Raw genomic sequence first — 16,147 nt, 5'->3', positions numbered from 1 at the left:
AATCAAGCCCAGATCCCTGTTTATGAGGAAAACTATGGTCAAATTTCTCTTACGAACAATAAAGGGTTAGCTATATCTAGTTCTTGCGAAATATACAAACTTCTGACTTCTCTAGACTTCTCCCTTTAGCTAAAGTAATACAAAATTAATAATAATAAATACTATGAAAGTACAACTATCTAATTTTTTTGTTCTTTTGTACGTGGTGTACCAGATGAAGCCACCCGTTAACCTTAAAGCCATTGGTTGTTGCATTTGTGCGTTTCCAGTGCTCTCCTGGAGGAAAGCCAGTATTCCCAGTTCCCCCCCAACACCTAGTTTATCCGCATGGACAAAAGTATTAAAATGGTATTAATAAAGAGTTTCTCCAGCTTTTGTTTTGAGTAACTGTCTCTACTGTCCAGAGAAAAAGGCTTTCTGCTAGATTTTGGAGCAGCATTGCTGTGAGGATTTGATTGATTGCATTCAGTGTTATGTGCATAGTGAGGTCAGGGTCCTGCCTAACTCATCCCAAAAGTACTGGATGGAGCTCCACCATCCATCATTCCAGGGAACACAGTTCTTCCACTGCTGGGGGGCTTTATACCCCTCTATAGCCCGCTCCTGGCATTAGGCAGCATGGTGCCGATAGGTTCATGTAGTGTATCTGCTCCGGAGAATAGTCCTATTTGTTCTGTTGGCAGTACTTCTCTACAGGCTGTGTGAGTACATCTTCAATGGGTACAACTTAATGTACGGGGGATGCCACACAGTGGTAAAAATGGCCTTGTCCCAACTTTTTTGGGATTTGCTGACGCCATGAAATTTTGAATCAACATTTTTCTCCTTTAAAATGTTACATTTACTCAGATTAAACTTTTGATCTGTCATCTCTGTTCTATTACGAATAAAATATTGACATTTGCCATCTCCACATCATTGCATTCAGTTTTTATTCACAATTTCTTTAGTGTCCCACCTTTTTAGGAATCCGGTTTGTAGCTGAAAACATTCATTAGAAAGGGTGTCCACAAACATTTGGACATAAGATAAGATAAGATAGTCCTTTATTAGTCCCGCAGTGGGGAAATTCACAGTGTGACAGCAGAAAGGGATAGCAAGACACTCAGTTACAAAAATTTAGATAAATAATTTACACTATATACACAATATAAATAAGAATTAAAAGAGCAATAACAATATTATTTACAGTAAAAGACTCTTAATTGCACATGGGGGGGGGGGTATATAGTGAGAAGAAGCAGGCGAGCTGCTGGTTGTACTGAACAAACACACTGTTTATCTGTAGATGTAGTCAAACGTTTCTTATAGATAAATATATTATAATTGATGTATAAAAATATGTAATGACTCGTTTTATATAGTTAATAATGTCACTGGGTACAAAAACGAAAAGGTATCCGTTGTCGGCAGGATTCGAACCTGCGCGGGGAGACCCCAATGGATTTCTAGTCCATCGCCTTAACCACTCGGCCACGACAACCTGAACACGGGCGCGACGGTCCGCCTTAAATAGAAGGAATACACCTCCTCCAGCGTTATTAGCTAGCTTAATTATTAATTATTAGTTATTAGCTATAATTATACATTATTATGTTCAGATTGTATATTCTAATTAATATAATCTGTATATTTTCTTTTAGCGGGATTTAGCCTGGTGGATCCCTGTTTATGAGGAAAACTACGGTCACATTTCTCTTACGAACTCTTATGAAGGGTTAGCTATATCTAGTGCTAGCTAAATATCTAAACTGCTGTCTTCTCTAGACTTCTCCCTTTAGCTAAAGAAATACAAAATTAATAATAATAATAATAAATACTGTAAAACTAGTGCTACGACTATCCGAGGCTCTGTAGCTCCGTGGTGTACTGTTTGCTCTTCGCCACTAGGTGTCGCTGCGGTCACGTGTTTACCCGTATAATCACCCAAATCCCTTTAAATGTGTTAATCTGAGGGAGCGATTAAACAGACTGAACACCAAACAATAAACACACGGATAAATACTTTAGACAACAACAGTAAAAATCCCAGCATCTAAAGTGTAGCTACATATTTGAGGATTTTTACAGGTGAATCGAGACTTTACTGACTCGGTGCTCAAGTGTATTATTAAAGACATGTATAAACTAGCTATTTTAGTCACACGTGTATGTTTTTTCTGGAGTTAATCGCTTTATTTCAGACTAAAAAGATGCAAAATACAATTAATATTAATAATAAGTCAACCATATGCCATTCGCTGATGGATCCTGGGTCTGCTCAGTACTGAAGTAGCTAGTGTCTGAGTGTCTAAAGTAGTGTCTGTATTAATCGTTGTTTACGTTACTACATATCTTTCCCGAAGTCTATATAATGATTGGCTGTGCTCATTTTTATTTCATATTTTTCTATATAACTACTGAATGAAAACAAACTACAGGCATCACTAAATCCGTCAGCGTAAAGTTCTTTGTTTTTGGGGGGGCTTTTTTAGGGTTTTTTTGCGACCAGTCGGTCTGTAGTAATGCGTGTTTCCAATATTAGTTATTAATTGCTATTTGTGTATTAATCACCTTGTTCGTGTCTTTTGTGTCCTGTTTTTAAAAATGCGATTGTATTGTATTGTTATTGTGCAGCGAATCACGTGGTCAGCCTGGAAGGCCGCGTTGTGAATGGCTGCGCTCCAATATGCGTACTTGTTCTCTAGTCCACTTGGAAACCACTAAACCGGCAGCATCGAGCGCCTAAATAGTCAGCTCTAATAGTCAACAGTGCGCATTGTGTCGTTAATACTGTTTTATTAATTTAATTTATTTAACAATCAGATAGCTCTGCTTAATAAATCGTTTACTCACTTTATCAATCTGTTCTCTAAATGTATTAAATCGTTTCCTTTATTTAATAAACCGTTCTTTTCGTTTATAAGCGACGATTTATTGAACTTTTTGATTATTTTTCTACCTTAATACTTTACTTTAGGAGCTCTGTGGACTCTTTATCACTGTATAGAGAATCCTAAAGGTGACTCCAGCGTGAAGGGAAGTGTAGCATGGGTTTGAAATGTGTCCAGACATTTAGTGACAATATGCTAAATTCAGCACAAATTAAATCTACACATTTTGCACCATCATTATTTATATATTACATGAAGTTTACTATAAATACAGGTTAGTTTATACATTTTTCACCCACCGTCAGAACTTTCCCAATAGAAACGACAATTCAAAGCGTTTCCCGGCGCCACCAGCAGATGGCGTAGTTCTGCACGGTCTACTTTTCTAGAGCACTAGAAAGTGTATAATGCCACAGGCTGAAAGGGCGCCAATCGGAACACAGCCCGTATGTTCGGCAGAGCTCGTCACGTGACCCTCCGTCGTAGGCCCTGCTGTAGGGAAAGAGGGGGAAAGGAAAGATGGCGGCTGCAGGAGAGCCGAAGCGGGACGCCGGACGTTCAGTTTGAGCTTGGGCCGAAAATCGAGTCCGGTGCTTCGGCGTGGAAGCGACGGACACCTCGGTGGACAGCGGAGGGTGCCGGGGTGTGTTGGTCGGATTTCCGTAAAGCTAGAAGCGCGGAGAGAGGAATATTAGGAGAATAATAATAATAATAATAATAATAATAATAACAGATACTAGAGACAGAAAAGGGGGAAAGAGTAAGAATGAGAGGGCGGAGAGGCAGGCTGTCGAAGCCGGGTCTAACACCGGACGGTCCGGCAGCACCAGCTCGGGGTGCGCGGGGTAGAGGGGCCAGGGGTCGGGGCAGAGGGGGCAGAGGCCGCGGCCGTGGACGGGGCAAGGGGGTCACATCGCGGGACGCGGAGTGTGTGCTGGGCACAGGTGAGACCCAGTCCAGCTCCAGGGGGCGGCGGTGGAAGTGGAAAGGGAGGAAGAGGAGAGTGGAGGAGGGCAGGGGGAGAGGCTGGAGGAGCCGCGGCGGAGGAGGAGGAGGAGGAGGAGGAGGAGGAGGAGGAGGCGGCAGGGGGAGACGCACGGCGGGGAAAGTGGAGTACGATGACCGGGACAGTGAAGAGGAGGTGGGGAGCCTGCGCTCCGAGGGAGAGGGGGAGGAGGAGGAGGAGGAGGAAGAGGAGGAGGAGTTCACACGAGAGTCGGATTTTGAGTATGATTATAGAGGTGAAGATGATGATGAAGATAATGATGAAGATGAGCCGATGGACGACGACGGGTCGGATTATGTGGCGGAGGAGGAGGAGAGCAGCTTTCTGGGGGAGACTCCAGGTACTTCTAGCTCACACACACACACACACACACACACACACACACACACACACACTTTTACTCACTCACTCACTCTCTCTCTCTCTTTCTCTCCATCAGTCTCTATCTCTGATCACACACACACACACACTTACTCCTTACTCTTATCTCCCCTAAAGAAATGCCTACTACATATACATCAAATATCCATAACATAAACAACACAAATACATTCGGTATACGTCCCGTATTTATTACATATACATGCAAAACGCCTCATATATACATCACACAGCCATCCCAGACTCATTACACATATATATATATATATATATATATCATGTATACATTCTCTATACATTATATAAGCATTACTTATGCATCGCAAAAAAACACTCCATCTATATCAAGTATGCTAAAAACATACATTAAGTATACGCCACGGATACAAAGCACGCACATCCCGTATAGATTCTATACGCATTACATATGCATTACACTAATATTCCGTATCCAGCATATATACGTGCCATATGCAGTACATATACATCATGGATACGTTTTGTGTTTATAACATATGCACAGCACATGCATCCCGTATAGATTCTATACGCATTACATAAGCATGTAAAGCATATATTACTTAAGCATTGCACATGCAGTCTATGCTTGTGTGTTCCGTTTATATACGTTCCATATACATCATATACATCATATACATCATATAGAAAAACAGAAGTCCAGGCTTGTATGGATGCTCTGGTTGTTCTGGTGAATTCTGTGGCGCGCTGTAACGTCCGCAGCAGCAGCAGTGAAGGGGAAAGTCCCCGACGCCGTCAGTCTTTGCTCTGGAGGTGGAGAGCACTGTTCAATTTGCACAGCATCCACCCATTTAACCTAGCGTTTAGCCCCGCCCACTCTCTCTGAAGTTATAAAGTGTGTTTCAGCCTGGATCTGAATGAGGCACAATACAGCACAGCCAATCACAACAGAGGTCATTTGCATGTATCAGTCATTAAGGTGCACTTAACGGAGGGGTAAAAGGGAAAGGTTCTTTAGGAAGCCCAGTTCGGCTGTCAGTGGACAGGTACAGCGACAGGTACAGCGACAGGTACAGCGACAGGTCCGCTAAAGGCATCTGCACGGCTGCTCTCGCTCTGAGACTCTGTGCAAAGCTGATGATCCACTGTGACGGCGCTCAGCAGTGAGGGCCTCTCAGAGGGAAGAGGAGGATCATTGGTTGAGCACAGTGTCCGTGTTGTCTCTCAGCCGAGCGTTAATCTGAGACAGAACGATGAGCCTCCGCTGGAGTAAAACTCCTGTCTGTCTGTCTATCTGTCTGTCTGTCTGTCTGCCTGCCTGTCTCTGTCTGTCTATCTGTCTGTCCGTCTGCCTGTCTTTCTGTCTATCCGTCTGTCTATCCACCTATCTCTCTGTCTCCATGTTTATCTGTCTACCTATACTTCAGTCTTGTCTGCCTGTCTATCTATCTTTCCGTCTGCCTGTCTACCTAACTGTGTCCGTCTGTCTCCATGTTTATCTGTCTGTCTGTTGGTCTGTCTTGTCTGACTATCCTTCAGTCATGTCTGTCTGTCTGTCTTTCTATCCATCTGTCTGTCTGTTTATCTACCTACCTATCTGTCTGTCTACATGTTTATCTGTCTATCTATAGGTCTGTCTGTCTGACTCTTCATCTGTCTATCCATCCATTTATCTGTCTGTCTGTCTGTCTAACTCTCTCTGTCAAGCTGTGTGCCTAAATATCTGTCTATGCATCTGTCTGTCTGTCTACATGCCTATCTGTCTACCTATTGGTGTATCTGTCTGTCGGTTTGTCTTTCCGATTATTTCTCTGTCTGTGTATCCATCAGTCTGTCCACCTATCTGTCTGTCTTAGTCTGTCTATTTTTCTGACTGTCTGGCTGTCTGTCTGACTATTCATCTGTCTACCCACCTGTCTGTCTATCTGTCTGTCTGTCTATTTATCTGTCCATCTATCTCCATCTATTAAGCTGTCTGCCTACCTGTCTGTCTAGGCATCTGTCTGTCTGCCTACATGTCTATCTGTCTACCTGTCTGTCTGTCTGTTTGTCTCATTCTCCTCTCTGTTTAGATGTTTTATCGCTATGTTGATTTTTGCTTCACCTCTGTTCCGTTCCGCCAGGCCGCAGGAAGTCGCGAGTGTACCGTCCACTCGCCCCCATCTTTGTGGAGAAAGAAATTCCTCCTCTGGATCTTCCCAAATCCTCAGATGACCTGCTGGTCCCCGCGAATCACCTCCTGACTGCCGTCTCCGTCTACGAGGTTCTGCGGAATTTCAGCACGGTCCTGCGTCTCTCGCCGTTCCGCTTTGAGGACTTCTGCGCCGCCGTGTCGGGACAGGAGCAGTGCACCCTGCTGGCCGAAATGCACATCTCCCTGCTGAAGGCCATTCTGCGCGAGGAGGACACCTCCAACACCAGCTTCGGCCCCACAGACCTGAAGGACAGCGCGAACTCCACACTCTATTTCATGGACGGGATGACATGGCCTGAGGTGGTGCGGGCGTACTGTGAGAGCGACCCCGAGTACCATCATGTCCTGAGGTACCAGAATGGAGAGGATTACCCCTACGAACCCTTGGAGAGCAAGCTGAAAGGTGTGTGTGTGTGTGTGTGTGTTTGCAAGCGTAGAGATGTGTGTTAGTTTTCATTTGAAAGGGCTGCATTGTATAAAACAAATCACCAAACGTATATAACATATTATATATAACAGATATAACAGAAATACAGTCATTAGTATGAGGCCATATGATGATATATCCCATATATATCACTATATATGATATATATGATCAATTCAGTCATAGGGGGTGGAGCTGAACCACTGACTGTATATATGATCTATACAGTCATAGGGGGGGGAGCTGAACCACTGACTATATATATGATCTATACAGTCATAGGGGGAGGAGCTGAACCACTGACTATATCTATGATCTATACAGTCATAGGGGGAGGAGCTGAACCTCTGACTGTATAAATTATATACTGTTTGATATAGAATTTCAAACATGGGTAGATGACCAGTCACAGATTAGTTCATGATTGGTTTACTTTTGAATCTCCTCCCTGTAGTCCTGCAATTCCTGGTGGATCAGTTTCTGGCTACTAACCTGGCGCGGGAGGAGCTGATGTCGGAAGGCGTGGTCCAGTACGATGATCACTGTCGCGTGTGCCATAGCCTGGGTGACCTGCTGTGCTGTGAAACCTGCTCAGCTGTGTATCATCTGGACTGCGTACGGCCGCCTCTGAAGGAGGTGCCGGAGGAGGAGTGGCAGTGTGAGGTGTGTGTGGCACACCGTGTGCCAGGTGTGTGTGACAGTGTTACAGAGAGCCAGAAGACCCGCCCCTTCATCAGGCAGGAGCCAGTCGGATTCGACCGCCACCGCAGGAAGTACTGGTTCCTCACCCGCAGGGTGATCGTGTAAGTCTTAAAGCACAAAGCACGATTTGTATTGACTGCAGGGCTGTAAAAGTGAATTTCACTGCACACCTGTAGGGGGAGCACAAGCAGTAAAAAAAAATCAGGTCATCATAAGCAGCTTGTCTTCATCTGGTGTGCGCCTCATGTGCTAACTCGAATGTACTAAACTACATTACCCACAATGCTCTTTTCTGCCTTTGCTCCTGCAGTGAAGAGGATGGAGAGCATGAAAACAAGACGATCTGGTATTACAGTACGAAGGTGCAGCTGGCGGAGCTGCTGGAGGTGCTGGATAAGACCAAGTGGGAGAAGCAGCTGCACCGCGTGCTGGAGGAGCTGCGGGACGAGATCCACACACACATGGATATCACAGAGGAGCTCACCAACAAGGCCCGCGGGAACAACAAGTGCTACCTCACTGCTGCCAACGGTAAGGGTGGTGAATTGGTGATCACTGTTATTCACATCATGTTTGGTCTCTTTAAGGATCCTTAGCACCAGAGTCGGCTAATAAGCTCGTTTTCGTCTGCAGGCTCTGGACAGGTAAACATGGAACAAATATATAAAATTACAAAATACTATAAAACCCACATTTTTAACATGCGACCCACTCACACCCTCCACTTTATCTCCTCAACCACCCCAAATGCATACAAGCCCCTCGTCAAGGACCTCTCCTCAGTGATTTCTTGTCAGTGAGCTCATCAGTGATCTGGAGGAACCTATTAAAGTACTTTGAGGAACCTTTAAGGAACCTTTCTAGACATTTTCTCCTCAGTTTCATGCTAAAGAACCTCCAAAGGTTCCTGAAGTCTCACTTTTGCTCCTTTTAATACACGATTGCTGTTTATTTACTGAATTTAACATATTTGAAATGATATAAATTCAGTAAATAAATAGTTGTGTATGAAATATGCAGAAAATGTCATATTTGTGTTTGTCTATAGAGAATTTACTCACATTAACATTAAACACATAAAAAAAGTGCAGGTCATTTGTGCAGGGGTGTCCAAACCTTACTGCAAGATTTTTTTTTATTACATATGTTTATTTATTATATATGTTGATATTTAATAAATTGATATTTAATAATTAATATAATTATATTAATAATAATAATATATAATATACCTTATGTAAAAATAATAATAATAAGTGTGTTTTGTGTTTAAAATGTCTGAACCCCTCTGTTCTTGTTTTTAATGTTTCAAAATATACCCAAATATAATATAATATATAAATATAATATAATTATTCTTATTATAATTATTATTATTTATAATTATTATTTTGGCCACAAATGAGAATGTGGAAAGTTAATGTAATTAATAATCCCTTTTTAGAGTTCAAGCCCTCCTCTGTTTAACTCTAAATGTTTGTGGAAGTGCAGAAGGTTGACCAGAATTCAGTTAAACCTAGTCATGTACCGTCTCTCAGAGGAGATCCTGGAGCGCGTGAGGGCCAGGCAGGAGGAGGAGATGGAGGAGGTGAAGAGGAAAGCTGCAGAAGAGCTGGAGAGACTGAAGAAGGAGGACGATCAGGACCAGCCGTCCACAGCTGAGAAGGAGGAGTTCGACGAGTCTGCAGAACTGGGCACTGAGGAGGTCAACACTGCAGGTAATGAGGAAACTCCTGAACCAGTGCATTCGTTGGGAATTAGTCAGTACAGCTGTGTGTAGATGGTCAGGTGAGGATGTATACCCAGCTCCTGCAGCTCTCCACTTCACTTTTTGAGATAATCAGGATAATTCCTGTCGTATAGATGACGATGACGATGATGATGATGATGATGATGATGATGATGATTATTATTTAATGAGGTGTTTGCGTACTTGCGTGGGTTGTGTTCCTGAAGATGCTTGGCTCATCAGCAGTGTGTTGTAATCTATAGCTGAGGTAGCTGAGGAGCCCTCTGGTGGCAAGGTGAAGCACTGCAATTCAGAGTCCCTCAGTCCAGGTGCCTCTGGGTCTTCAGTCCCTCCTGCAGGATCAGCCACAGCCACTGAATCGCAGCGGAGCTCCAGTTGCCTGGAGGATCTGCCTGAAGCGGCAGGTATGGCTCAGAAAGACGGCATGCTTTACCTGCTGATTTTCAGTGCATGCACCTCAAGCAGCTGCACCACAGCATCGCCATCTTCTCAGGGCTGCACCGATATGGATCTGGCTTAAGTAACCAACCACCAGTCACCAACAGAATTGAGCTTTTACATTATAAGTCATGCAGTAAGTGCAGAAAGAGCATTGCTTAATGTATGGTCATGTGAAAAAAATAGGACACCCCATGGAAACCTTGATCTCCAGATGTTTCAATAGATGGAGGTAATCTAACTGAAGGAATGCATTTAATCATCATTTGTAAAATGGAATTCATAGAAATGTCTGAATTCATAGAAATGTCTGATGAGGGAATTTTCAGATAATATGGATGATATGGATCAGATCATGATCATGGGTATATGGATGATATGCCCATGATCTGCCACAGATATTTTATCGTGCGCCCCAGGTATCTTCATCTTTCCATAGATTCATGAGCCCCATTCATGCCCTCATTCATTCTCCTGCTTGTTTGGCCTTCAGCGCTTCTTCATCTGTGTGGGTGTGATGCAGATTCTACGACAAGCCTCTGCGGCCTCTTTCGAAACTGCTCTCGTTGGCTTGTCTTGGTGTCTTGCTGTGTTCCTTTTTTTAGTCTGTCTAGAGCTGAAGTGCTTTCCAGTAATGGAGCCTGGATATCAATACTGGTGGCTTCTGTTTTCGCTGTAGCGCCCAATCTGGTTCTCTCTCCAGTTCGACCTCTCTGCACTGTAACAGTGTCCAAAAACTGAATGTTTGCAATACGGGGCTATGCAAAAGTTTTGGCACCCCAATGTACGTGCGTGCATTGATAGAACTGTTTATAAAGGCTAAAAATAGAAGGGTTACCATTTTATTGGTGTGTGTGTGTGTGTGTGTGTGTGTGTGTGTGTGTGTGTGTGTGTGTGTGTGTGTGAGAAAGAGAGAATTTGGGCCTCTACAAATGTGTAACCTCTCTTTATCCCTTAAAATTAAACAGGGCATTTCTATTACACTTTTTTATTATTATAAATGCATTACACAGACAAAAGTATTGGGACACCTGCTTTTTCATTGTTCCCTGAGACTCCAGGACTTTCTACTAGATTTCGGAACTTTGCTGTGAGGATTTAATTGCATTTAGTGACGAGCGTTGGTGAGATCAGGATGTGGGATGATCACTACCTCTAACTCCCCCAAAAATCCCAAAAATATTGGATGGATGTTGGGGAGGTTTATACTCCTCTAGCCCATGTCTGGCATTAGGCAGCATGGTGCCAATAGGTTGATGTTTATCTGCTCCTAAGAGTCCTATTCTATTGGCAGCACTTCTCTGCAGGGACTAGACAAGCTGTGTGTGTGTGTGTGTGTGTATCTGTGTCAGGAATGGGTGCAACTTAAAGTAGATGAATGCATTCATTAAAAGGGGTGTCCACGAACTTATATATACATATAAGCTCCATGGACATATTATATGGACATATAAGCTCCATTCCGAGTCTCGGTTGAAACACTCCTTATAACTAAACCATTTTGTCTCCCGTTAGATAAGTCCCCAGGTTCGGGCGCTGATGCTGGGGAGGGTGTCCCCTTCCTGCACGCCCCCCAGACATCTGATGACAACAGCAGAAGCAGCCTGAGGGGGACGGATGATCCGGATGCTGCAGAGAAAGCTTCCGTCTCCAGCCAGGATGAGAAGAGTGAGTCAGTTCATTTGGAAATCCATGTTTACTCACAGAGAAGTTGTTAGGTTCATTATGGGATGGGAGACAGATACAGACGAGTGTGCAGGGTTGAGAGCAGGCAACGGGCTGGATGCTCATTCAAACATCTTTATGCTTGCAGGTGAGGGGAAGGAGAAGACGACTGGAGAGACGCTAGTCGGACTGAAGGGGCCGATGAAGGCCACACGCATGGTCACTCGACTGAGGAACCCGGACAGCAAGCTGAGTCAGCAGAAGAACCAGCAGGTGGCAGCAGCGCTACACGAGGCCAATAAGGGATACAAGGACGGAAAAGAGGTGGGAGCTCACAGCTGCAGGGAAACCTTCAAACTATGCTGCAGTCTGGTCCTCCAGGACTGGAACTGGACTTGGACTCCCATGCTGTAGAATAAAAGCATTATTCACTGCTTTGGGTCCTCCAGACATACCTACTTTGGTTACAGAGTATTTCACCTTTTCCTCTATCTTCTCTATCTTCGCAGGTTCTGGTGGTCGGCCAGCAAGGTGAGGTCGCCCGTCTAAACCCACGTAGCACCAAGGACTTGGTCGTTAAGGGCTCGCTGGGTTCCTACTTCCGCTTGGGTCAGGAGGGCAAATACCGGGTCTATCAGAACCAGTACAGCTCCAACGCTCTGGCCCTCAACAAGCACCAGCATCGAGAAGACCATGATAAGCGCAGACACCTGTCACACAAGTTCTGCATGACCCCTGCTGGCGACTTCAAGTGGAACGGCTCTGTGCATGGTTCTAAGATGCTGACCATCTCAACGCTGAGGCTCACCATCGTCCAGCTGGAGAACAACGTCCCTGCACCCTTCCTACACCCCAACTGGGCCTCCCATAGGTATGAAGGTTGTGGGTATTGCTAGCCTAGAAGCTGTCTGGGATACCATAGCAACCACATGAAAAAGTCTGTGCACCCTTCTTATGTCACAGTGATACAAATACTCTAGTAACACCCAACCAATCAGCTTGGGTAACACAGCAACCACTTTGCAACACATGAGCAACCACCTGGAATGCCATAGCAACTGCCTAGCAACCCAACACTTGAGCAACCACTGAGAAGCTCCATAGCAATCACCTAAAATACCGTAGCACCCACCTTGCAACACTATATCTCAACCAACTGGGATACCCTTGCAACCACCTAGCACATCAGTCTCCCCCTGGGGACCACATAGCAGCGTAGTGCAGTAATTACCCATTACCACTCTCACTCAGAAACTCCTACTGCAGGTCGAGTGTGAGCAGTTTTGGCTCCAGTGCTCCTGCTAACGTTCTTATGTTCCCTCTCAGGGCGAATTGGATCAAGGCCGTGCAGATGTGCAGCAAAGCGCAGGAGTTTGCTCTGGCTCTAGCCATCTTGGAGTGTGCCATCAAACCAGTGGCCTTGCTGCCTGTGTGGAAGGAGTCGCTGGGACACACACGGTAAACCTCACTGAGCGCGTCGTTCACACCTTTAGGAATTCTTTTCAAGCGCATATCTGAGAGCTCTTTGTGTGATCAAACAATAGGATGTTGTTCCTGACAATAGATAATACTCAGTCTAGAGCCACAATGAGGATCCTGAAATTCCTTCTAAACAAGAGTCGGTTATCCTGAAAATATACACACATTGGCTTTTGTCCCAGTGCCTCAATTCTGATCAGCTTTATGCGTGAGCTGAGGGAGGGACAATTCCCAAGGGCAAATTTGTGTGTTTTCCTTCTGCGAAATGTACCTGTACGGAGATTGCAAATAGTTTTAGTTGGCATAGTAGCGGTATATTGATGATTCTAGCTTTATTAACCATATTACACCACATAAACTAAATAGACAAAAGTATTGGGACACCTTTTTCTTTTGAAACCAACACCTAAACACCAGAAAAACACTAGAACAGCTAGAACATCTGGAATTGGCAGCGTTTTAGTGATCAGATCAATTTCGGATTTCACTTGTCCACATAAAAAGCCAGATGTGAACACCTCCAAGACGCGCTGTGATTGGATTACGATCCGAATCCTCAAACCCCGTTCGGAGTTGGTCAGATGCGAATCTCAATATCCTTTTTAATACAAGTGTAAACTGAATGCGTTTTCTGGGAGGTAAGCGGAAATACGGGTACAAATCAAAGAGTGCTCATCGCTGCCACCTGTAGTTTCATGGTGGGTCGTAACATTTTTGACCTCCTGCATTCAAGCCAGCAAAGAAGGTCATGGCTTATTGCAACAAGATACTGCCAGAATAAGACCCCTCAGCATGTTTAAGGGGTCTGAGAATTAAGGCAGCGCAGAGGTGCCGGTCTGTCAGTCTGTCTGCTCGACTGTAACACCAGTTATAATTCACCTGGGCTCCTGACATCAGTGGAACTGGCTGTTTGCGTCTGTTTGATGGTTTTCTCCTATTTGCCTTCTCTGGCTACACGACATCAAAGGAAACAGAACGCCATTTAATCACATTTCACTAAACTTCTCGCTCAAAGCCAGCCACGGCGGCCGCGCTGACCGCTAGCGCCGGCCCTGCACGCGATGCACGAGGATGTTTTCCAAGCATCAAAGGGAAGGGCGGTTTGTGTGTAAACTAATATTTAGATAGAGTCCATGTTTCTGGCTGCAGCCCATATAAAGTGAAGCTCACAGTGCAAGGAGAGGAGACTGGATTTCCTGGCCTGGGTTTGGCCTGGGGGCTAACGGCTACATTAGCCAGCCTGCTTTTCCTCTACAGACCCACCAGAGGCTCTTTAGTGTAGTGTTGGCACTGGAGGGCTTCCAGAGTAAACCCAGGAGCTACTCTAGTGGGCCTTTCATCAGACTGTAAGAGTGTATGTATGTATGTATGTGTGTGTGTGTGTGTGTGTGTGTGTCTCATAGAGGAGGAGAAAAAGTGGGTTGGTGGGCCGAGTCCCTGTTCGCTTGTGTTTTAGCAAGTCTGGCCTTGAGGCATCCTGTTTGATGGCCAACGTTCTTGCTGTCCTTGCTGTGTGTGTGTGTGTGTGTGTGTGTGGTGCAGGCTTCACCGCATGACGTCGCTGGAGCGGGAGGAGAAGGAGAAAGTGAAGAAGAAGGAGAAGAAGCTGGAGGAGGAAGAGATCATGCAGCAGGCCACCTGGGTCAAATACACCTTTCCTATTAAACACCAGGTGAGGTTCCACACAGAGTGGTGGTCATCCGTTTTAAGTCCTGGAGAGCCAACATCCAGTGAAGTTTGGTGATTTCCCTGCTCAAACACAGCTGATTCAACTCATCTGCTGAAGGCTGGGTTTTCCAGGCGTGTTTGAGCAGGGAAATCAACAAACTTTGTTGAACGCCAGCCCTCCAGGGCCCAAATTCATGACCCAGGCATGTTTAAGCACCCTTTCCTCACCTAAATCGCAGCCACTCCATGACTTTCAATTCTGTTGGTTTGGCCAAGATGGGACGGCCACTGTTAATATCACCACTATAACCCATCCAAGTCATGACTATATTAAATTATACTACACCATGAGTATATTATGATTATGATCAGAGCAGTTCAACTATATAGATGATTTGGTTGCTTTCATCAATCATTGATGAATCAATCAAATCAATTATAAACAGTTCTGATCAGAGGAGGACGGGTCGGGTCCCCCTTGTGAGTCTTGGTTCCTCCCAAGGTTTCTTCCTCCAGCTCTGAGGGAGGTTCTCCTTGCCACTGTGGCCGTTGGGGCTCACTGGGCTTCTTGGATCTTTTATGTCTTCTTATGTTATTTCTTTTTTTTTGTCTTTTACTAATTACTAATTATGTAAAGCTGTCTTGTGACAACAGTTGTAAAAAGCTATACAAATAAATTTGACTTGGTTAACTTGATCTGACTACATGCTATATATATATATATATATACACACCAAACCAGGGTGGTCTTCAAATCTACACCATTTAATCCAATTTCCAGTTCTGGAAAGACTTCTTCTGCACACACTATGTGGCCAATCAGTTACATATACTGTTCCGTTAACTCCAGAACTGGAAAATGGGTTCAAGATCCAGTTTTGAAGACAGCTGGGCTTGACGTTCACGTATGCTGCTGTTATAAGACCTGTGGTCAGAGTAGTCTTAATGTTTTGGTTAATTGGAGTCATTGGAGTTAATTGGTCTTTCATAATGTAGAGTAGGACATTGTTCACACTGCGTTACACTGGCTAACACTATTTTCACAGTGTAGTCTTGAGGAGCGTCTTAGTGATGTGTGTGTGTGTGTGTGTGTGTTCCTGGTGTAAAGGTTTGGAAGCAGAAGGGTGAGGAGTACAGGGTGACGGGCTACGGCGGTTGGAGCTGGATCAGTAAGACTCACGTCCATCGTTTCGTGCCGAAGCTACCTGGCAACACCAACGTCAATTACCGCAAAGAGCTGGAAGGTGAATACAGTTATTAGCTGATTAAAAAAAGGCCAGTTTCCTCCATTCTGTCTTACGTAATCGATTCTCTTATGTGTGGCCTTGGTTAATTCGCTGGCATCTGGCTTTTATTTTAAATTTAATTTTCTATTTTGTCACTAGCTGCTAAGAGTGAGAAAAACCCTGTAGATCTCAACAAAGCAGAAACTGCTGGCAGTCCTGAGGCATCCAACACTGGCAGAGTAGATGAGGAGGATGGACAGAAGGTGGATGGAAAGAGAAAGGAGGAGATGGAGGCTAAAGAAAAGGGTCCTGGCTCTCGGCTAGATGAGGAACAAGGTACTTCTACTTCACTTTCCTTT

At 44.6% G+C, this 16,147-nt stretch overlaps 1 protein-coding gene and 1 non-coding gene across 6 annotated transcripts in view; one reads left to right on the top strand and one right to left on the bottom strand.

The window, feature by feature from the left end:
* Positions 1-1,401: 1,401 nt before the first annotated feature.
* On the bottom strand, positions 1,402-1,483 carry trnas-aga (transfer RNA serine (anticodon AGA)). The gene has a single exon. It is a non-coding gene; the product is annotated as a tRNA-Ser (tRNA).
* Positions 1,484-4,052: 2,569 nt separating this feature from the next.
* The window catches only part of LOC140559789 (nucleosome-remodeling factor subunit BPTF-like), a 44,773-nt gene continuing 32,678 nt past the window's right edge, over positions 4,053-16,147 (top strand). For 4 of the 5 annotated variants that reach the window (XM_072683419.1, XM_072683417.1, XM_072683416.1 and 1 more), the window contains exons 1-13: positions 4,053-4,219; positions 6,363-6,836; positions 7,315-7,663; positions 7,873-8,093; positions 9,101-9,280; positions 9,555-9,716; positions 11,266-11,418; positions 11,564-11,739; positions 11,925-12,286; positions 12,742-12,873; positions 14,437-14,566; positions 15,671-15,806; positions 15,948-16,124. In XM_072683419.1, the coding sequence (XP_072539520.1) occupies positions 4,153-4,219; positions 6,363-6,836; positions 7,315-7,663; positions 7,873-8,093; positions 9,101-9,280; positions 9,555-9,716; positions 11,266-11,418; positions 11,564-11,739; positions 11,925-12,286; positions 12,742-12,873; positions 14,437-14,566; positions 15,671-15,806; positions 15,948-16,124 (2,719 nt within the window). In that variant the 5' untranslated portion in view covers positions 4,053-4,152. The remainder of the gene's footprint in view (positions 4,220-6,362; positions 6,837-7,314; positions 7,664-7,872; positions 8,094-9,100; positions 9,281-9,554; positions 9,717-11,265; positions 11,419-11,563; positions 11,740-11,924; positions 12,287-12,741; positions 12,874-14,436; positions 14,567-15,670; positions 15,807-15,947; positions 16,125-16,147) is intronic. The other variant, XM_072683420.1, reaches the window with a different exon arrangement.

Source organism: Salminus brasiliensis, chromosome 7, assembly GCF_030463535.1.
Source record: "Salminus brasiliensis chromosome 7, fSalBra1.hap2, whole genome shotgun sequence".
NCBI classification, from domain to species: Eukaryota; Metazoa; Chordata; class Actinopteri; order Characiformes; family Bryconidae; genus Salminus; species Salminus brasiliensis.
The sequence above is the reverse complement of the archived record's forward strand: the minus strand, read 5'-3'. Positions and strand labels throughout refer to the sequence as shown.